General features: G+C 38.2%; 1 protein-coding gene across 9 annotated transcripts in view; it reads right to left on the bottom strand.

Annotated features, from left to right (window-relative positions):
• Positions 1-4,395: 4,395 nt before the first annotated feature.
• Positions 4,396-22,802, bottom strand: part of ADGRG6 (adhesion G protein-coupled receptor G6) — a 152,281-nt gene continuing 133,874 nt past the window's right edge. For 5 of the 9 annotated variants that reach the window (XM_086318099.1, XM_086318097.1, XM_086318101.1 and 2 more), the window contains 3 exons: positions 14,452-14,553; positions 13,234-13,386; positions 4,396-7,504 (listed from right to left, as the gene is read on the bottom strand). In XM_086318099.1, the coding sequence (XP_086174225.1) occupies positions 7,326-7,504; positions 13,234-13,386; positions 14,452-14,553 (434 nt within the window). In that variant the 3' untranslated portion in view covers positions 4,396-7,325. Of the gene's footprint in view, positions 7,505-10,057; positions 10,104-13,233; positions 13,387-14,451; positions 14,554-22,802 lie in introns of all 9 variants that reach the window. The other 4 variants (XM_086318104.1, XM_086318102.1, XM_086318103.1 and 1 more) reach the window with 2 other exon arrangements.

Genomic DNA, 22,802 nt, shown 5'->3' with positions numbered 1-22,802 from the left:
TGGAATCCTTGCTTGGAACTGTTCCTGAGGAGAAAATGTCCTTTTGACAATTCTGAGTATTTAGAAGACAGTCTGTGCATAGTTATCTACCAAAGTTTTTGAACAAGCAAGTTTCTGCGAAATTCAAATGAAAATGCTAACTGGAAGTGGGCTAATCAAACAGTGATAACTTCTACTTGCAGAAATAGATGTATTACTTTAAAAAAATATATAGTAAGATATTACTATTCTGGTAGCTGTATTGACCTCTAAGCTATCCAAGCATTTGCCTTACTCCACTTCACATCTCTGCATTGCCATAGATGATTTCCCAGCATCATGCCTCTGTAAATTGGTGTTTAACACAACTTCGACTCTCAGGGCCATTGAAAAGGAATCACAAGAAATAATACATCTTTAAAATGCTTCTCAGGTCTTTGGCAGTGAGTTCCGTGCTAGAACTGCCCTCCGTAACTGACGTGCACACAACTTTCTCTAATTTGAATGCAAACCGGGCCGAGACATCCAGGACAACAGTAAATAAGCTCCTCTGAGCTGTGGGGGCACGTCCAGTGTGTTTATTACACGGCACCTATTGGTTTTGTCTTTCTCACTCACCCAGCAAGAGACCCTGAATTGGCCATCTGAGGCACATTCCTGTCAACTGTCGAAACTGTTTTGCTTGCTGTCTTTGTATTTCCTGCTGATCTGTTTTGGTCTTTCCCCACTGTGGACTGTGCACAGTATTGCAACACAGCTGGGGAGGAGAAATGGGTTTCTTGTACCTATGTTAGAAGGGTCATTAATTCTACAGATTTGCTAAAAGAAAACTGGAATTTTAATTCTGATTTTCACAATGAGTAGGTACTGCCTCACTGCTGGGGCATCTTCTCTTTGGTACTTGAGTGAATTTTCCTACTACTTTTATCTGGAAAAGATTTAATTAGTGCTCTGAAAATACTTAAGTGTTTGCATATAAAAGGCATTTATTTTGGAAATAAAAAAGACACAGAATGCATGTATGCCCTTGAAAAATTGAGACTGAACAAGATCAAACATCTTGCTTGACATTTAGTTTTGGGGTCTTTGGATTCTGTGTTTAAATAAAAGTGACTGACATTTTTCTATTTAAAGATATTAAAGAGAACTATAAAATTCCAGTGCTGACAACATTTTGGCTCTTTAGTGGCCTCTTTTATCTACCAGATAGATAATCTGAGCCCATAGCAGATGGGTGACCTGCTAAAGTCACATGGGACAGACAGTTACCTGTGACCTTTCTTCTACACTCTGTGCTTCCTTCAGAGAAGGAACTGTTGGCTTTAGCAAAATGGGATCACTCCACCTTCATAAACCTTAAACAATATGGATTCTATATGGTTGCTTTCTCCAGTTCTTCTCATCCTTACTAGTTAACAGTATCACTGCTCACCATTCTTCCTGCAGGTTGTACCATGGCTTTCTCACTGACAGAGACTCCTAGACAGACAGTAATAGAATGAGGCTAATAGGTTGGTTGGGATCTCAGACTTTTCTTTACATGCAAGGAATTAGCCAGAGCAAAAACATACTTACCACAAATTTCATACAAAGCAAGTCTAACAAATATTTGTGAATATCAGTGAAAGCAGAGGAAAACATCCCTTGATTCCAGATTCCTCAAAGTCTGGCCACAGGGTTCCATGAGGACCCTTTCTGTTCATACATTAAATTCCTGGATTTTGAAGCCAAGTCGAGCCAGAACACAGTTTCTAAGACAGTTGCTCAAAAGCAGGTTTGTGTGCTTAGTCACCTCAGACTTCAGTTGAACCTAGTTCCCTTTCCAAAACCATTAAAAAGTATTTAGAGTTAACCTTAAACTGAAATCTTCTTGTTCTTATCCTACTCGACTGTAGCATATACGGTGACATGAAGCAACGTGGGTAAAGTGTCTTGAATAGTGTGATACTACTATATTTTCCCTTTTACTTTGTATTTCTAGTCTGTATTCTTATAAACTCACCCACATTCAAGGTACTCTGAGATCTACTTTTCCAAAACATGAAATGCAAATGGACCTGGTAAACACCATACACATTCAAAAAACATGAACCAAGCACCTGTTATATAGCCAGCAGTATGTTATTGTCTGTGAAAATGATGAGAATAAACATAACCCAGTGCATCAGACCTTAATATTAATGTCATTCAGTAGAAGAGCTGTACACCTAGAAAAATTTTAAAACCAAAAAGACAGTATACTGTGTCAGGTTTAAGTGCTTTAGACATTGTAGGCACTTACTGTTGCCGTTAACAGTGTTACCGGAGACAATGTATCACTCTAATTTGCCAGTAATGATTACACGCAGATCTTCACCATAAACTGATTCTTTTTTAAGTTACAATAGTTTCAAATGTGTCCGGTCTGTCAGCTCAGGCCAGTGAGCAGGGTCGCAGAGTTGGACATGACTGAAATGATTGAGCACGATGTACCACTTAAAATCCTCCACTGACTGGCTGAACTGTAGGAGATGAAGCAGGAAAATACAGTAGTGCTCTAGCGATCTTTCTTTTGCCCCTAGGGTATTTAAAAATCTTTATTTTGCTATTACTTTGTTATTTTCTCACTATGTATCTCTATTAAATTATATTTAATGTGAATATCAAGTATCTTACTCTCACTGACAACCTGAATTTATAAACATCTTTTAAAGCAATTCATGATGAAAATAAGCCAACAGAAAATATAACCTAAATGATGAAAAAAGGTTTTGGGGTATGTCTCCAATTATTTGTCATCCAATTATTCAAAAATGTCTGAGATAAATCAATAAAGATTTGAGACTTTAGAATATTAAATATTTGGTTGTGAGCTTGAAATAAACTAGTTTTTCAAAACACACCAAATAAACCTATTTTGATACAATGATTTAGGGAATGTACTTGTGAAAGCTACTCTGAGGGCAAACACCAAGTATTAGCTTATTTAATTTAATTTAGCCAGGGACTTGCATTACTGTAAGGCTGTTTAACATTTTATTTTTACTCAGATCCCCATCCTAATATTATTGTCCTTAGAACATCCAGCAGATGAAAGAGCTTCTAATTATTTTAATTAATAAAAATCAGGAAATCCAACACTGACTCACTATCGGTCCCTTTATACTTCCTTGTCTCATCTAATAACCTGTAGTTCAACCTCAAAAGAAAGCTATGCCTCTTCTTCTTCTTCCTTTCTTTTTTTTTTTTTTTTGGCCACACAGGCATGTGGGGTCTTAGCACAGCATACACAATCTTGGTTCCCCAACCAGGGACTGAACCTGCACCCACTGTGTTGGAAGCACAGAGTCTTAAACACTGGATCACCAGAGAAGTCCCCATATGCCTCTTCTCTTTGCCAGGGCTAACCTTCTCCCTGTAATTCTCATCCCACCCTTGCATCTTCATGTTTATTCTTATTTTTCACTAGGGAAGCAGAAAAAGAGAACAGTTAAGTATTATTCCTTGATATGAAGAGGGAGGGAAGGAAGAAAGAAAGAGGGGAAAAAGTGAGAATATGAGGAAAATTGGGGGAAGCAGAAAAGGGAGGGAGGGGGACAGAAAGAGGGAGAGAGAGACAGTACTTTTATACGAGAAAAATAGAATGTTACTCAACTGGAAACACAGGCATTCTTCCAAAACACTATGTTTGCAAAGCCCAGTTCCTTCAGATTTCAAAACACTACAAACACAGATTGGTCTGAAAATCAATAAGTGTTTCCCACCTACTTCCCACTGCTGCTCCTCTAGCTTCAACCTGCTATATGTGACTGGAGATGAAGCTTCACCAACTGCTTGCCTGTTTTCTTAACATGGCTTGGCCAGGAGTTATGAAGTTGGCTCAGAAGACCTGAGTTAGCAGTGACCAGCCAACACGCCTCACAACTTAGCACTAAGTAGGGCCGTGAGCCAAATTGGGCCTTGGCTCTCTGCAGAAGAGAGTTATCCTAAATAATCACAGCAAAGGAAGTGAGGAGGTCCTGCTCTCATCATTCAAGTCAAGTTGGCTAAATTCTGTCATTTTCTAAAGCTCCCACAAAGAAAACAGTGACTATAAATGTGAAAAAAAAAAAATCCTAAGACCAAACTTCTTTGTCATATTATTGATTTGGTTCCCTTTTCAGAAGGCTGAAGACTTCCCAAAAAGGAAACCTACATTACTTTTAATTTGCCACAGAGCTTGGCTTTGCATCAGTCATCTCAAGAAAATCTAAGAACTTCAAAATGCATTAATCCCCAGTGAACTAGATCTTTCTAAAATATTCATTCTCAGTGTTTTGGCATAGTCACCCCATGTCACTAGCTTAATTGGTGGCAGGTTATTTTCCAGTTGTCAAATAATCTTTTCCTATTTAAGAGGCAGAAATAAAAACAGTCACTCATAAAGGAATTCAATAATTTGGATCACAAACAACATAGGCATTTATTTGAAAAACATTTTCCATTTAAGTAAAACGGCAAATCAGCTATAGTAGCTTCTTTACTGCTTATTCTAATCTGTACTCACAGTCATTTTTTATTCATCAAATTCAGAGATACTGCTACAGAAAACTCTTTCACAAAGTATTTAGAAAAAAATATATACAGTCTCTCTGATAGAAAGTTAATTAAAATAACAAAGCCAGGCAATATAAAGGTAAGATATAAAACAAGCTCACATTTATAAACACAAATAAATAAATATGTACAAAAGAGTCTATGCCAACATTAAACAAACAAAGCTTTACAATGCAAGTCATGGTGACAACAATGGAAAACATATCGGGATCCTAGACTGACTCTAACATAATGTAGTTTACAAAAAGGAAAATGAGGAAAATTAAAAAACAACAAAAACTGAAACTCTTTTTCAACTCTCTTCCAACCCCAGAGAGTCTTAAGTTGATATTATTCTCAAAGTTAGGCTAAAATAATTTTGGCTCCAGAGCTAAATTCCTGAAGTTCTGTTCTGAGGGGGCTAAATGAAGGTGAGAACTACATGTGTAGAACTCAAGTCCACTTGCAAATGTTTCTATTCAGCTGTTTCTCCATTTTTTTTTTTTTTTATCCTTACCCGATTACTGGAAATTTCTAAAGTGGAGCTGATACTGTTGTCAAATATGAAAAAAACATTTTTCCAAGATCTGCATGAATATGAGTAGAAATCAAAGATATTTTTAAAGTTCTCACTTTAATTACTTATAACTACATAAGCACTTTGGGTAGAAATCTCACAGTTGAAAGCTAATTAAATTCTATCATCTCTAAGGCTTGGAGGAGAGTATATGAAGATTCAGTGACTAGTTAACTTTCATCTAGATGTAACCTCTGCCCAAATAGCAGCCTGTTAACATACATGCCTATGGAAAACAACGTGACTCTGCTGTAGGGAATCTTAGTAACCTCAGATTTACTATCTTTCCCTTCTGTCTATACCCTTCTCCTGGGAAGGCCAGGCTGAGCCATGCTTTTATCTCCCAGAACAGGGTTCCAGGATGCTACAAAATGGAATGGTATGAAAACTTATTACCACATCATCACCTGTTTGGGTTTGCCAAAAACCTTCATGACTGAGGATGAGCGGAAGGTGAGACGTCCCTTGGTTGCTGTGCAGTCTGAGAGCTTTCCTATGTCTCAAACTAAGGGCTACCTGCTTCCGGCACAGAGGGAAAGGTCCCCAGGTGCTCAGTCTGGCTTCTGCCTTTAAGCAGTTTCGTTCTGCCAGAATGTCTCATCTTCTCACTTAGGCTGCTTCCAGAACCTGAAACATCTCAGATAACTCAGAGCAAATGTAAAGGTACAGCACATATTGAGACCAATTTCTAAGAAACTGGACACTCATCCATCATTTAAGAACAATTAAAATGTAGTCTCCTATACATTCACTAGCAAGCACATTACTCAGGATAGTCTGAAAGTTAGGCTAAAAGCTGCTTAATATTATGCATGGCTTATATGCAGAAATCTAATCCATAAATAACACCCCATCTATCTTGCCAGATCTCCTCTGGCTCTCATAATCAGAGGACCTATATATATACAAATAGTTTTCAGACTGGTAAGTGTAGACCCACATGTTTATATATTATTTTGATTATGATAAGTCACCCACCTAAGTCTCAGTTTATATTCTTTGGAACAAAACTCTTGAAAGAGGAAGTAAGAGGCTTTTCATTTGTGCAAATGGAAATATCTTAAAAGTCTCTGGAGCTATGACAAGACCATAGAGTCTCAATAGTTGTTTTTCCCAAAAGGGCAAGACTGTTGTACACAGCATGCCTAATGGAAATTCCATTCCTCCCATGAACCCATGGCTCAATATACAGTAGAGGATCAAAAATAGAGGTGTAAGAAGTTCATTCTTCAACTGCTGTGAGGTCCACTGTAATGAAACCCCAACACTAAATTTGATTCAAAAGTATAGGATTAAATTATAATTAACAATGATGTTTAAGTCGTGTCTTGAATAGGATAAATGGAACAGCATGAGTTCGTATTAACTAGGTCAAAATTTGTGAAATTCTTTCTTTCTTAGGCACATAGTGCTCTTCATGGTTAAACATTTGGGATAATGGAAGATCCACCTTTCTGAACTTTGTCACATCATTCTTCTGTCTCTGTAGTTAAAAGAGGAAATGCTACTGTATTCAGGGAAACTAGCAGAGATGGGACTTGTAGGCATCCAAAGTAGTTTTAAATATTAGTATGCTTTTTTAAAGATTTTTTGGATGTGGACTCTTAAAAGTCTTTATTGAATTTGTTTCAATATTGTTTCTGTTTTATGTTTTGACTGTGAGGCATGGGGAATCTTAGCTCCCTGACTAGGGATCGAATCCACACCCCACCCTCACCCCCCATGTTGGAAGGCAAAGTCCTCACCAGTGGATCCACCAGGGAAGTCCCTATTAGTATGCTTTTGCTTGTTGAGAAAGATGATGGAGCAAATGGCCATATCCAAACCTAATTATTAGGTGGAGTGTGAATAAACTCTAAACTAAACTTTTCCATAGCCTGGCCTGTCCCTTGTCCTCTAACCTTAATATTTCACCTCCCAGCCCAAGTTCTGATTGGTCAATTCAATTATATATTTAAAAAACCCTATCCCCTGTGGGTACTGAATCATGCTGCTCTCAGTAGTGAAGTTTTAGTGATGGTGGAAACTCCCCCATGGAAGAAACACACTGAAAAGACAGATAGTGAATTTCACAAATGCCTTCTTCACAAAACACACTGGTCATATATATGCAGTTACCTAGGTAAGACCACGTTTACATCTGCTAGTTAAGAGTCTGATGCTTACACATCTTCATGTTTGTGCAGACTGATTCCTCTTTCTTATATTAAAGATATCAAAACTTTGTGCTGTGGCTGAAAGTGTCTGACATGATAATATTTTTATAGAAATTATCTGAATGAGCATTGCAATAACCCTTGACCTTATCAATGACCTGATGGACAGGAATGATCGATGTTTGTTCTCCATCAGCATGAGTCAGTTTTGATGAGGACTTGTCCATGGAAGCATTGTCTGAAAGAAATGATACAAGAAATTAGGCTGCAGGATGAGCTGGTGACATGCCTGAGGGCCATCGTTTTGGACACTATTTTGCACATTAAAGAAGGTCACAAAGGAAATAGAGCTCTGATTCTTTCTTAGTTTCGATAGCAGGCAGCACTAAATTTTCATGTTTTTCATCTTCAAGGTGCATTCGTGCATATGAATGAATGTTAATATGCCTTCCAGTAATTTGTGGGGGTTTAAGAAATGTTCTTCTAAGTGGTATTTTTCAAAGAGCCAGTGAATAGAGTCATCAGAAAATTGAGGAAAAAATATATATGGCAAATGGCTTGCACCAAGTAGTGACAGATTATATAACAATGAATTAAAACGTGCTGAAATGTCTGTGGAAGAAACAATTAGATGTCTATGATATGTTTTTACAGTAATACAGAAAGGGGGAAATGTGTAGGTGGCTATGAGTTGATAGATTCAGGGGGATTTATTATATTATCCTCTCTACTTTTTATATGTGTTTGACATTTCATAATAAAATTGTTAATGAAATGTAATTTAAAGAATTTTGGAAAAGAAAAGTGAATAAAAAACATAAAAGCTATTTTGAACACATTTTCTCATGGAAAAAACTTGTGAAATGAATGCAATATAGAAAAAAGGGCATCTTTTATGAATTATTTTTAAATTCTAGAATCCAAAATTATCTTTATCAGAAATATTTTAAGTATATGTTTTCATTAACTATGCTACAGTCTCAGAATAATGTTGTTGCTGGCAGCAATAAAATCATAGCAACTAACAGTAATAAAGGATTGCTAAATGCATTTCTGTCCTAAATTTCTCGGTATCACATATTAAACATTATTTTCCTAGACCCATAGCTTTCTAAAATTGGCTCAGCCAATGCCTTGAAACTCTGTCGTGTGTGTGTATGTGTTAGTTGCTCAGTCATGTCTGACTCTTTGCGACCCCAAGGACAGTAGCCGGCCACCCTCCTCTGTCCATGGAATTCTCCAGGCAAGAAAACTGGAAACTCTGTTAAACACTATTATCTATAAATACACATGACTATCTTCATCTCTGTTAAACACTATTATCTATAAATACACATGACTATCTTCATGTACCCTGTGAGTATCTTGTAAGTATCTGTCTTCCTCCCTCTCCCAACACATTTTGGAACAAAATTCTATCTTAAAATCAACTACAGAGATTCTACATCAGTGAAATAGCAAATATGACCTTCTATAAAGTACTCCATCTCCTGCAGTTGTACCATCTCTATTCACTGTGGAAGAGGAAAAAATTCTATCATGAAAAACTGTGTCTAGAAATCATGGCTCAAAATGGAATGTTCACTCCACATGTTTTATGTTTTGAGTATGCTGGACCCAGTATGTGACTTAACGTTAAAAATCCATCCATAATTGGCAAAAGCCATTGCTATTGTATCTTGTTTTTGGAAATGACTCAAATTGTTCAACTGTGGTCTTGGTGTTGGAGCAGACACTAAATACAATGAAAGCTAAAATAAAAAATGGTTTGTCCATCTCACTGAGGAAGCAAGAGAGAACAGATGGTCTACGGGAAGAGTGAGCAGACTGAAGCATGGTGGGATGACCCAGGATGGGTGAGAAAAAGGCTCAGGGGTCATTATCTAAGGGTCCCTCCCCATTCAGCTCTCAGCAAGCTGATTGATTCTATGCTTTCCTTCCATTCACACATTCACTAGCCATTGGTTTTCTGTTGGGAATTTTTCTGTTTGTTTAAATCTCAATAATGAACAATTTGTACTTGATGTTTTTAGAAAACTCCACATCCTCAAAAAAACCTTCATAGATACATTCATTCTATTTCATTGACAACTTCCAGAGGCACACAGTTTTTAAAGATGTTGACCAGCTCCATTCCAAATATGTGACCCAATTTTCTGGATCTTCACAGTCTAATAAAGTAAAATTCTGAGCTAGGTCTGTGTTTCTACATATATGCTATTCCCAGTTTCTGCAATTCCCAGTTATAGTTATTATATTGTGGATAATATAGATTTTTGATTATTGCTATAAGTCTGAAAACCAGGGGCTAGGGAAATGAACTATTATTTAACTGATGCTGAAATTTCAAGCAGACAAAAGTCCTCAAAAAGCAGGCTTGGAATCGACAATTTCTCTTTTATGACTTCTGTGAATGTACCATGACATATCCAATAATTCATAAGAGCAGTGAAAAGGTAAAGAATTGTACTCCATTCTACAATGAACCTCTCAAGTACTGCTTTTTTTTTTTTTTTTTCCTGTTATATGACCCACTAACTCCAGAGCATGGTACATTTCCTAGAAGGAGCAGCTTGCAGATACCCACATGCAGAGAAGAGCCAGCCCAGCACACGACCATTTGACAGTTCAGAAATTCCAGCTCAACGCAGGACTGTCCTTGGGCTAGCTGAGAAGTATTGTAAAGAAGAAGCCATTTTGCTGGTGCAGCAAGAGTCTTAGTTTAATCCATGCAAATATTCTATTACCTTGCAAAAAAATTCATGCATTCAAAAAAGTAATAAAAGTTTACCTGAATGATCCACTTTTGTTGAAGGAATGATCTTAGAAGACATTATCTACAATTCCAAGAAATAAACCATCTAGATATCCATGATGATATGCAGCGACTTTCTACATACCCCAAGTGACCTAGGTATACCAGCAGTCCCACTGAGAACTGGCTAGGCTGCAGAAGACTCTTCATATGTCAACTGACTGGAATGATTATACCATGAAAGTCATGTCATACCATTGACTATATCCTTATACTAGTTAACAAGAACCTGTTTAACCCCAAATGTTTGAATAGAAATGATTAACATTAGTGAAGTCTTCAAAAATAAATATCCAAGCTTTTGAAACAGTAAAGCTTTTCTTTGGTATCCCCATTTCTACAATCCCTTTTATCTTCTAGGCAGTTTTCCCCATGATGCTATTACCAAATATTTTATAATTTCAAAATGCCCTCTGTTCCAAAATATCTACCTGTTATCTTGTTTACCATTTTAATAGTGGTTTTTCAGGCTAGCTATTCTCAGTTATATTAAGAGGAAAATAATTCAATTGGGCTAATTCCTATGCATTCACAACTAACTTATAATGCATTAAGTATTTGGATTTTAAAGGGGAGACAAAATGAGTATCTAATCTTAAGGCTGATCAAATAAAGTATAAAATTCACTCATTATAAGTACAATAGAGCCTTGCATAATAGTTGGGAGTAGCGGGCACTACTTCCCGAACAACTGAAAATCTGAGTACAATTTACAGTTTACTCTCTGTGTCTGAGCTTCCTCAGTGTCCACAGTTCTGTATCCACGTATTCAGTCAACTGGGGATCATGTAATACTGTTTGTTGTAGTTAGTACTAAAAAAAAACCTACGTATAAGTGGACCTGCCCAGTTCAAACCGTTTTGTTCAAGGGTTAACTGTAAACAATATTTTATGCCAGGGAACTACCAATTAGGTAGACTAATTTATCTCATATTATATATCTGTCATCGTATTTCTTACACAGGTGTTTCAAGCAAGAATGCAAAGACCTCTTAATTTTAAGGAAAACTGCTTGTGTGCAGGACTCCAGTACTCTTGCCTAGAAAATTCCATGGACGGAGGAGCCTGGTAGGCTGCAGTCCATGGGGTCACACAGAGTCGGACACGACTGTAGCAACTTAGCAGCAGCAGCAGCAGCAGCAGCTTGTGTGCAGGACTCAAAGACTGCACCCCATTCTGGAATAGCTTCTATTTAATTCCCCAAAGTATCCCTAACTCCAAGAAACTTTAAGAACTGCTGTCCTAAGCTGCTCCAAGTTTTCAGATAGTCTTTAAAAATAATTGTATTTATTTATTGGCTGTACTGCATCTTCACTGTTGGGTGGGCTTTTCTCCAGTTGTGGCGAACAGGGGCTACTCTCCAGTCGTGCGTGGGCTTCCCATCGCAGGGGCTTCTCTGGTTGCTGAGCGCTCCAGGGCACCCAGGCTTCAGTAGTTGAGGCACAAGGGCTCAGCAGTTGCAGTTCCTGGGCTCTACAGCACAGGCTCAATAGTTGTGGCACACGGGTTTAGTTGCTCCTGGGCATGTGGGATCTTCCCAGACCAGGGATTGAACCCATGTCTCCTGCAGTGGCAGGCAGATTCTTTACTGCTGAGCCACCAGGGAAGCCCTTCAGATCTTTCTTTGACTAATTTTGGAATTAAAAAACTCTCTAAACATTCAAACTTTTTTCCGCAGTGCTATCTTGAATACCAGGCAGTGGGCACCAGAGTGGTACAAGCAGGGACATGTGGAAAGATTCAAATGTACATGAGGGTCATTTGAAATGCAAGTGTTATAATGTGAACATTTATACACACATCACGCAAATCACTCTTGCCAAATATGAATGGTTTTGGTGCCATTTTCTTCTGCCTACATTTACTAGCTAAACAAATACAAAACTTAAAAGTCATTTCCATTACCTTTTATAAGCATCTTTCATTTAGAAAGTGCTGGATACTGAGTGTTGAGAGCTGTTTGACCAAGGTTTAATTAGTATTTAAAAGTAGCATTTCTGTTATTTTCAACTGAAATTATTAAAGGAGTATACCTTTTCACATTGTTCACTGGCTATCAAGGACTGCAAAATGGTCTTTGCAGGCATATGTCATTTTATTTCACTTCACTTTGAAGCCCTTCACAGACATTGCAGTTTTTATAAATCGAAGATTTGTGTTGTCTGCTGACAGTCAAGCACAGTTTTTAGCAATAAAGTACCTTTTTAAATTAAGGTATGTACATTTTTTGACATGATTGTATTACACACAATAGACTGCAGTACAGGGTAAACATATAAGCATATATTTATATATGGTGCATATAAGTACTGAGAAACCAAAAAATTTGTGTGACTCTCTTTATTGCAATATTCAATATATTATAGTGGTCTGAAGTCAAGTTATCTGTATATCTGAAGTTAGCCTGTGTTTTCACAGTCTTCAGAATTTTTCACACACAGGCTTAATGTCAGAAAGTGCAATCATTGTAAATATCATGAAGATTTGGTAGATGAATAAAGATACAATGTTTCTCATCATCTGTATCACTTTCCAAACATAATGTTCCCTCTTTCATATTTAATCAGTAATATAGAGAGCAATCACCAATAACACTTCCAATGGTTAGGAACTTAAGTATCTTTTTTGATTGAGGTATAATTGACATATATCAGTATTAGTTTTAGGCGTACACTATTATGATTTTATATTTGTGTGTATTTCAAAGGACTTAAGTCTTTCACATACAAGCTGGATGGTGTCTCTTCCTGTTTTCATTCCAACTTGCCAGGTAACTGTCATACTATGCTGAAATAATCTGCAAATCAATTTCTGTATTTTTTAAATAAAGATATAACTTTTAAAAACAAGATACCATACTTTTTCAGGAAAATTAAATTTTAAAGCAAATGAAGTTACAAAAATAATTGAGTTAATGACACTCTGACAATGTAGGTTCAATTTTGGTTGTAAAAATTTAAAAACAGGACAAAATATTCACAAAGGTGCTGAAGGTGCAAATAAATTTTGATTTTCCTAAGTCTAAAATAAGCACCCTAATGGGCACTGTGATCTATGAATATTTACGACATGACAGTTCTCACCACGAAAACATGATGGGAAGTGTCCCAGAGAACATCTTTACTAGCACTTTTCTGGCCAGAATGACTCACCGGTGTGGCTGTTCCTTTTGAAGTAAGTGGTAGAGCTGGATTTAGACTTGGATGTAAGGTAGGTTGAGTTAGAACCAATGGAGCTGGAGGACAAAGATTTTCCTAGATTATCAGAACTTTTCTTGATGATATTGGTAGCTGTCTTACTCCAATCTGAAAAAAATGACATCTCTCCATGAGTCTGCTTTAGAAGGGATATAGTCTGCCTCGAGGGCTTCCCTGGTGGCTCAGCAGTAAAGAATCTGCCTGCAAGGCAGGAGATGCAGGTTTGAACTCTGAGTTGGGCAGATCCCCTGGAGGAGGGTATGGCAACCCACTCCAGTATTCTTGCCTGGAGAATCCCATGGACAGAGGAGCCTGGTGGGCTGCAGCCCATGGGGTTGCAGAGTTGGACAAAACTGACTTAGCACGAATGCACACACTTTGCCTTGAAAAATCATCACCACATTATTTAAGTAACTGATTCATAGCATTGGATGTTCTGACACACTGGCAGTGAATCATACAAGAGATTGACATGTCAACAGTAACAACTCGAAGAAACAGAAAAGTTTCTTACTTTGACCTTATGTTTAAAATTCTACTTAATATCTTAAGGTTGAGAAGTAACCACTGGAGGGGTTTTTTTAAAGAGTAATATTTTTCTTCAGGGATTTTTTTATATTGAGAAAAATCTCTTTTGTCTAATAATGTAAATGAAGACTTCAAAAATATGGAAAGGTACATAGGGTACAGTGGATAACCGAGTTGTTAAATTAGACATAAAAACTTGAGCAACTCACTTAACCTATGTGGAACTCATGCTTCTTTGCAAAATAGAACAGTCAGGTCCAAGTCCTCCGGTCCCATGCAGTCTTAATAACCTAAGACTCCAACCAAGCATCTTTACACACTCCACCTTTACACCTTGCTACCACTGGGACTGGGTTGCTCTGACAATGCAAATGTGTGTGTACTCACATTTGCTTAGGTGTATCTTATTCTTTGTGATCCCATGGACTGTAGCCCCCCAGGTTCCTCTGTCCATGGAGTTTTCTAGGCAAGAATCCTGGAGTGGGTTGCCATTTCAGGGGCTCTTCCTGATCCAGGTATAGAACCTGAGTCTCCTGCATTGGCATGCAGATTCTTTACTACTGAGCCACCTGGGAAGCCCAAATGACAAACACTTCTGACCACACTCTTAATGTAAAAAGCTCGATCACCAACATGCCCCTTTACCTGAGTTGTCTGCCAACCGAAATCTACCACAGCAGAGATGCCGTCTCCACTGTTTCTGAACATTCTCCTTCATAGCACAGTGGAAGATAAATATAAATAAGCCTGGGACAAAAGAAAATATAAAACAATTAGGTAAAATGACACATCGCTAAAGACAAATCTTACAAAACACATGGATTCAATTTATTTTTTTTTTACACCCAAATCACTAAGAAACAAAGATGGAAGGAATCTTTAAGTATGCAGCTGATGTTTTAATCCTTTAGAATAGAACACAGAGGCTCAGATAAAACTAGAACAATTACATGAATCTAATTCTGTCCTTGTTTTAATCAGTATTTGTTGTGACGTAACCTAAAGACTAATCTGAAATAGGCAATATTCACTTTAAGAGACACTTAATGTTTCCCTTATATTTGTTTTAAAATTATGTGAAAACATAGAGAAAATATCCATGAGCTCATCATCTATTTCAATTTGTGTATTCTGAGCTATTTTATGTAAGCATATTATTCTAAGTCTGGGCCATAGAAAAGTGGTATTTTTACAAGTCAAAAATGGCCCCAAATCAGCAATTTCATGCAGCTCCACCTGACCTGCTTTAGTTTCTCAACATTTTAATGCGGAAGCATTTCTGTATTGTCAAGTGCTCTTCATATACTTACAGTTCGCCTGCATCGATCAAAAGCTGTATCACTCGTGCTTTGGGAGCCAGCCTCTTTTAAAATTTGCTTTTGCATTTTTACCTTCTCTTGGCTGCCTCAATTTCTACCTCTCTTCCTCCAAACTTGGTTATTCCCATTACTCACAAGCATATCCTAGTAACTCTCTTTTAAATAATCAAAGAATTTCTCCTTTGACCCCCAATCTTCTTCCAGCTTCTACTTCTTCATTCCCTTTCTCAACAAAACATCCAATGACTAACTTTTGCTGTCCCTGTTTTTTCTCATTTCTTTTCTTCTCAACCTGCTCTAAAGAGGCGACTATCCACATCTCTGAGGCCACTGTCCACATCTCTGAGACTGTCCACATCTCTGAGACCACTAAAACTGCTCCTGTAGATCACAGGAACTCCCCTACTGTTAATTCAGTTTTCTTTCCCATTTTACTAGACCTCTCAACAGTATTCAAAACAATTGATCACTCTCTCATTCTTGAAATACATCCTCTCTTTTTTAAAGATTTTTTTTTCCACGTAAACCACTTTTTTTTAATCTTTATTGAATTTTGTTATAACATCGCTCCTGTTCCATGATTTGGTTTTATGGCTGAGAGGCATGTGGGGTTTTAGCTCCCCGACCAAGGACAGAACACATACTCCCTGCATTGGAAGGTGGTCTTATCCACTGGACTGCTAGGGAAGCCCCTTGAAATACAGTCTTGATACCATTTTCTCCTGTGGAGGGGGTGGTTTAGTCACTAAGTCATGTCCGACTCTGAGACCCCATGGACTGTAGTCCTCCAAACTCCTCTGTCCACAGGACTTCCCAGGCAGGAATACCAGAATGGGTTGCCATATCCTTCTCCAGGGAATCTTCCTGACCCAGGGATCAAACCCACATCTCCTGCATTGCAAGTGGATTCTTTATCACTGAGCCACCATCCCTGATGTTCAAAACAGAAGTGCTCTTCATCATTGCCCTCAAACAAATATATTAAACTCATTTCAGCTCAATAATTCGATAGTTCTTCCTTCAAACCTTTCCATACAGGATCTTAACCTGCCATTCAGGTTTCAGATAAAACCCCTCAAAGAGGTCATCATCAACTGTTTCTCTTTATTTTTTATGTCTTAGCCTCTGCTCACACATCCTTGCACACACCTATTCTTGCTATGGCACTGATCAGTACCTGATATTCTTGTATTCCTTATGTATTCATTTATCTCTTTGCTTGATTATCCCTTGCTAGTAAATAAAAAGCTTCAAGAACACAGGGATGCTTGTCTATCTAATGCTGTACTAGCCATTCCCAAAATAATGCCAGGAACTAAGCAGGACCTCCATAAATGCTTTGTTGAATGAATAAATATAACCAAGATTAATCACTCATCTATTTTACATGAGATAATTTAATACATACATGTACATCTGAATGTCTTAAATGTGTTTGGGTGTAGGGGCTTAAAAACAGGAGTTAACAGAACACAAGTTAAGGAGTGACAGGAATACAGTGAAAATATATTTAAGGCAAAAGTTTCTGAAAGGTATGCAAATTAGTTGCCAAGTAATGCCTTAATAATATACCATATTAAGCAGATTATCTACATAAGTGAGGGTATTCTAGAGAGTGCAAGGGCTTAAACTGAACCTGAAGAAAACTTTGGGTAGGAAGTTAAGGGGTTTCCAACAGAATAATCTACTCAGTGACAACTAAGCACTGCTAAGCAGGAGGCACTTTGTTTTAGGAGCAGGAAATTCCAAGGGGATGATCATTGTTTTCGTGGAGCACAGGGTCTAGCATGGAACACCGTAAAAGTGAAAATGACTAAAGTACCTTTAATGGACATTAAGGCCTATCCATTCTTTTTGAGTATGGAGTATTCATCAAGGAAACTGTAAATTACACTGTAGCCTGTGTAACTGAAAAGTGGGGCGAGTATTTAAAGTACTCTTATTTTACACGTACAGATAAATTTTCAAATGAGATCTAAGGCTGTGCTTTTACGTTCTATTTTTCAATATCTTAACTGAAAGTGGTCACAGTTTTACTCCAGAATAAATTACATTATTAAGAACGATTACAGAAGGGAATGTGCTGGATTTCTGCAGGTTAGACCCTGAATGCAGTGAGATGACCCTGGCTGATTCTCCTTCTCCGGGTTTGGCTTGTTTGGTTATCACTGAGTGGTAGACACTTACTTAGGAGGTGTTCCACCAATTTCTATTGAACCCAGGTCTCCCGCATTGCAGGTGGATTCTTTACCAGCTGAGCCACAAGGGAAGCCTGAGAATATTGGAATGGGTAGCCTATCCCTTCTCCAGTGTAGCTTCCTGACCCAGGAATTGAACCAGGGTCTTCTGCATTGCAGGCAGATTCTTTACCAGCTGAGCTACTAGGGAAGCCCTTATTATTGTTACCATATCATTTTATACATACTTATATAAGTAAAACATTATTATGTTATTTATTAATGATATTTTATTAGTAATAAAACAATCAGTGATGAAAATATATGCTAGTGACACAATTACTTGTCTAAGATGATATCAGATAGGATGGGGAAGTTCTAATTTTAAAAGAAAGCTCTACTAAATATGAATCAAACTTCAGTCTTTCAGAAAATAAACACAGACACGCACACACACACACCCTTCCTGAGGGTCCCTGTGCTATTGACAAGGAGAGAAGCTGGGCTGGGGAGGAAGAACTGGAGACAAGAAACCCGCTTGCAGCCTGGCCTGGCCTGGAGCTCAGACACGACAAGTCTCAGAGTAGGGGAAAGATTTTCCCCCACATTCAAAACTCCACAGAATCAGGACCTAGCAGGTAGAGCTATCTTCCCAGGAAGTACAGAAGAGGCACTGGGTTTGGACCTCATCTTTACATTTTGATTGAATCTGATTGGGCTTCCCTGGTAGTTCAGGCAGTAAAGAAACTGCGTGTAATGCAGGAAACCCAGATTCGATCCCTGGGACAGGAAGATACCCTGGAGAAGGAAATAGCAACCCACTCCAGCATTCTTGCCCGGGAGATCCCATGGACAGAGGAGCTTGGTGGGCTGCAGTCCATGGGCTCACAAAGAGTCAGGCATGACTGAGTGACTAACAGTTTGGACCTCATCTTCACACTCTGACTAAATCTGATTGCCTTTTAAAGCCTTCCTACACCAACAACCCCCAAGTCCCCAACCTGCTTGCTAACACAGAAAATCCCTTTAATTAGCACGCATGCTTTGTAATACAGGTGTACACAATATAGATTGTTTTTCCTTTTGAAAATCTTTCATGTGTTGAAGAGGTGATGGCAGCTTCCTAGTACAGGGAGCAGAATGCATGGAAGCTTGAGGTTAGGTCAGCACAGGTTACAGGTGAAGGAGTCAGAGGTGGAAAGGGAGCTCTTTGACTTGGGTTGGATCTATTTTTGTGCACTGGGGCAGGATTTGCAGAATTTGTTGTTGGAGGTATTTTTGTCCTAGAGCTGAGAATATAGCTAACCGTGTGTTTCTTAAACAATTGTTTAACAAAATCACTTATCAGAGCTGGAAAAGATTACAAACTCTAATTAAGGACTTTGGTTCTCAGGCTTTAATCCTGGCCTTACTCATGCTTGGGATTCACACTGAGCAAATGACTTTTAGTAGACGGCAGAAAATTAAATTTGCTAGATGATGTTTCCCTTAACACTCAGAAGTTTTTATAAATGTCATATATATTGGAGAAAAAACTTCAGAGCATACATCTGGTGTTTTGAATAGTGAATAGTGAAGTCACTCAGTCGTGTCCGACTCTTTGTGATCCCGTGGACTGTAGCCTACCAGGCTTCTCTGTCCATGGGATTCTCCAGGCAAGAATACTAGAGTGGGTTACCATTTCCTTCTCCAGGGGATCTTCCCGACCCAGGGATCGAACCCGGTCTCCCGCATTGGAGGCAGACACTTTAACCTCTGAGCCACCAGGGAAGCCCCTGTGTTTTGAGGACACTGTGAAAGACCCAGTTCTGGATTTGCCTCCCTGATATTAAAGGCTTCCCTGGTAGCTCAGATGGTAAAGAGTCTGCCTATAATGCTGGAGACCTGGGTTCTATCCCTGAGTCGGGAAGATCCCCTGGAGAAGGAAATGGCAACCCACTCCAGTATTCTTGTCTGGAAAACCCCAGGAATGGAGGAGCCTGGGGGGCTACAGTCCATGGGGTCACAAAGAGTCGGACACGACTGAACAACTACCATATTAAGATGTGACTTATTTTGAGGCTCTGAGGCTGACCATAGTCATACAGAAGGAGGTTAAAGCTAAGAAAACTGACTTAATAATTTTTTAGATGGTACAGTGCTACTTTGTATCATAATTATACAGCATTAAATGACACTGTTTGTTTTTAAGCAAACCTGAAAATACACATCTCCTGCACTGGCAGGTGGGTTCTCTACCACTAGTACCACTTGGGAAGCTAAGTTTAAGAGACATGTATATAAATTACATTCAAAATCTTATACTTCTCTAAAACTTTGTAATAGAAGTCATTTACATGCTCTGCTTCCCACAATGAATTGTGATGCTATGGGACAAAAGCAGATAATAGGCATGAGAAATCAGAATTCTTTGGGATAAATATATTTTAAATTTCCAAGGTACCATGCAGATTCTTCAGCCATGAGACAGAGTTCCATTTTTAAATCAGAATGGGACTCTCATAACAGGTTAGTTGACTATTTGTAGCAACTAGCCCTTTTCACATGTATTTAAATCAGTCTGGCAATAAATATTATCCCAAGATTATTTTAGGACAAAATATCCCGCTTAGAGTTCAGCCGTGGGAAATGTGGAAGGTAGCCACATCTGGAAGCATGCACATGCGGTATGGAAAGAAATTCTAAACACTGCAGGCGGGAGGAGCAGAAATGTAGCAGGAGCGCCAAGGGCACTTGGAGGCCAAAGTGAGAAAACAGAGGGCTGGTCCCTCTTCAGTCTTCAGGGTTTTTTTTTTTTTTTTTTCCATCTACTTGTGGATCTTGGTGCCAGGAGCAGAACTTAAAATCACAAAACTTTATAGAGTTTTCCTTTGGCATCCAAAAGAATCTGTTTGACTTCTCATCTCCATCTCTGTTCTTTCTATCACATGTTTTCCCTTTGAGAATCTTTATATCAACCCACATGCCTCAAAGAGGCTCTTCATACCACCTGGAAAAATATGCTCTTCTAACTTTCTGGAAAGGGCTTTAAGCTGCAACTGGGGATCGGAATAATTGACTCTTACTCCTCCCAGTGCCTTTCAGCTTTATTTAACTGATCAGGGAGTAGGAAACACTGCCCATAAACGTTGGACACTAACATGACTGAAAAGATAGAATTCAGAGTTATAAAGTCTCTGCTTCATCTTGACAGGCTGTGCTAGTTTTACGACAACCCTTTTGGGGTGAATTCGAGCCTGGAAAACCACCACTCTGATGAATCCAAGCCAGTTCCTTTGCAATAGTTTCTTCAGCTTGATAACTGCCGTGATTCTTTATCATACCCATAAAAACCCAGATACTATGTTAGAGCAAGATAAAAAGTAAAACTTTCTTTGAATGAACAGATTCTTAACCAGTTCTATACCTGTTCATCCTTGTCTTCCTTGCACCTCCATTTTTCACTAACCAGAGGTATCTGCTCACTTTTAAAAATAATTTTGACCAACACATGAATAGATGATGTAATTTCTCATCTAAATGCTTTCTTCTCTGCAATCACCCTCTCTGTTTTGTTTTGTTTTTTGTCTTTTAACTTTACTGAGCCTTTCAATGGCTAAGTCAAAGATCTCTTGGTAAATGTCACATTGCACTTGAAATTATGTGGGCTATTTTCAAATATGTTTTGATATGGATTTCTAACATAATCCCACAGTGATAAGAGAACAGACTCTGTATGAAATTTTTACACCTTGTTTTATGTCCCTGGATATGTTCCAGTGTTTCCTGGTTTATAGTCTATGGGAAGTTAAATAGAATTTGTATCCTGCTGTTGTGTGAAAATTCTATAAATTATCTTAACTATGCTGAATTGGCCTACAGTGCTTTCCAGGTCTACTATATCCTTCTATTTTTGTGCATATTCATTCTATAAATTTTTGAGAGTTTGATACTGAAACTCCAACTAAAAATCTTAATTTATCTACTTTAAAAAACAGTTGTAATATATAGTGGAACTATATGTAACTTTGTTCTGCATTTTCCAGAAAGTGAAAGTGAAACTCGCTCAGTCGTATCCAACTCTTTGCCACCCCATGGACTATACAGTCCATGGAATTCTCCAGGCCAGAATACTGGAGTGGGTAGCCTTTCTCTTCTCCAGGGGAATCTTCCCAACCCAGGGATCGAACCCAGGTGTCCTGCATTGCAGGTGGATTCTTTACCAGTTGAGCCACCCCAAGTCTCTTGTAAATGTGCTACCATACTTTCATACCTGTGGCGGATTCATTTCGATATTTGGCAAAACTAATACAATATTGTAAAGTTTAAAAATAAAATAAAATTTAAAAAAAATAAAATTGTAAAGAGAACAAGCAAAATAAATAAATAAATAAAAATAAAAAAGAAAGAAGAAAGAAAAAATAGCTTTTTCGAGTAAGGGTATTGTAAGTATGTGGGTCCTGGTAGGAAGGAAAATGCAATGAATTCCACCTCGTCAAGACCTCCTGAAGAACCACACCATGGGCCAAAGCTGCTCCAAAAACACAGTAAAGGGACATCCAAGGGGGTGCTCTCCATGTCTAAACATGGAGTGAGAAACATTTGGAGAGGTCTCATCAAGTAGCAGGCTTGGGTTTTGATGTCTAGTTCTTTCACCTGCCTCAGAACACATTCAAGTAGAAAGTCTTTAAAAAAAAAAAATCCCCTATCTAAATTGTTGACTTCATAACCATTATATATAGATTATATGGGCTTATGTTTAATCTTGGTCTCTATAAGTGCTATTTAACTACTTATTTGGGGGAAAAAAGATATCCTTAGCCTCAATATTTTGGCTAGAAATTGGGTGTCCACATAGAATTCATCCTCTTTGGTTGATTTTAGCAAAAATAGGTGACTTCCTGGGGCATTATAAAATAAGTAGCTAAAGGGATCTTCTCAGATCTTTAGCCTGATTATCAAAAGTGTTAAAAAAAAAAAAATGCCCAGGAATAGTTTCCCTTGGCCTTGAAAACAAATGCCATACAGTAAAATTTAGGGAAGCACATTTTGCATTCTTTTACTGGCCTAAAAACTCACTTTCAGTGAGTCTGGTGAAGGAAAACAAACAAACGCCTTAAGTACTCATTTCCTAAACATTTCTTTACCAACTAAGGTCCATTAGCAATTCCAGCAGGCTCGTCATCAATATATTCTGATAAACGACCTAAGTTGATTTTTCATACCTGGATAGAAAAGATCCAGAAACACAGTGAAAAGAAGATTATGGATATAGGTGACTTCAGGCATATGGGATGGAATCAATCAAGAATTAATCAAACCACATGTCTGGGTCAAAAAGGACACACATCCTAGATAACTGATCTTTGACAAAAATGATCTAGATGACTTCTCAGCGTCCCATCAAGCCTGAGTCCAACAACGGCTCATATGTTCTGTTGTCACACAGATGCAGCCAGCTGGCTGCAGGACTGGGGAATCTCTAGAGTTTATGACTCCCTTTGGGAACCTCTTGAATCCT

The sequence above is a fragment of the Bos grunniens genome, chromosome 9, assembly GCF_055505025.1.
Source record: "Bos grunniens cultivar Pamir isolate PY7600 chromosome 9, Bosgru_T2T1.0, whole genome shotgun sequence".
Lineage (NCBI taxonomy): Eukaryota > Metazoa > Chordata > Mammalia > Artiodactyla > Bovidae > Bos > Bos grunniens.
The sequence above is the reverse complement of the archived record's forward strand: the minus strand, read 5'-3'. Positions and strand labels throughout refer to the sequence as shown.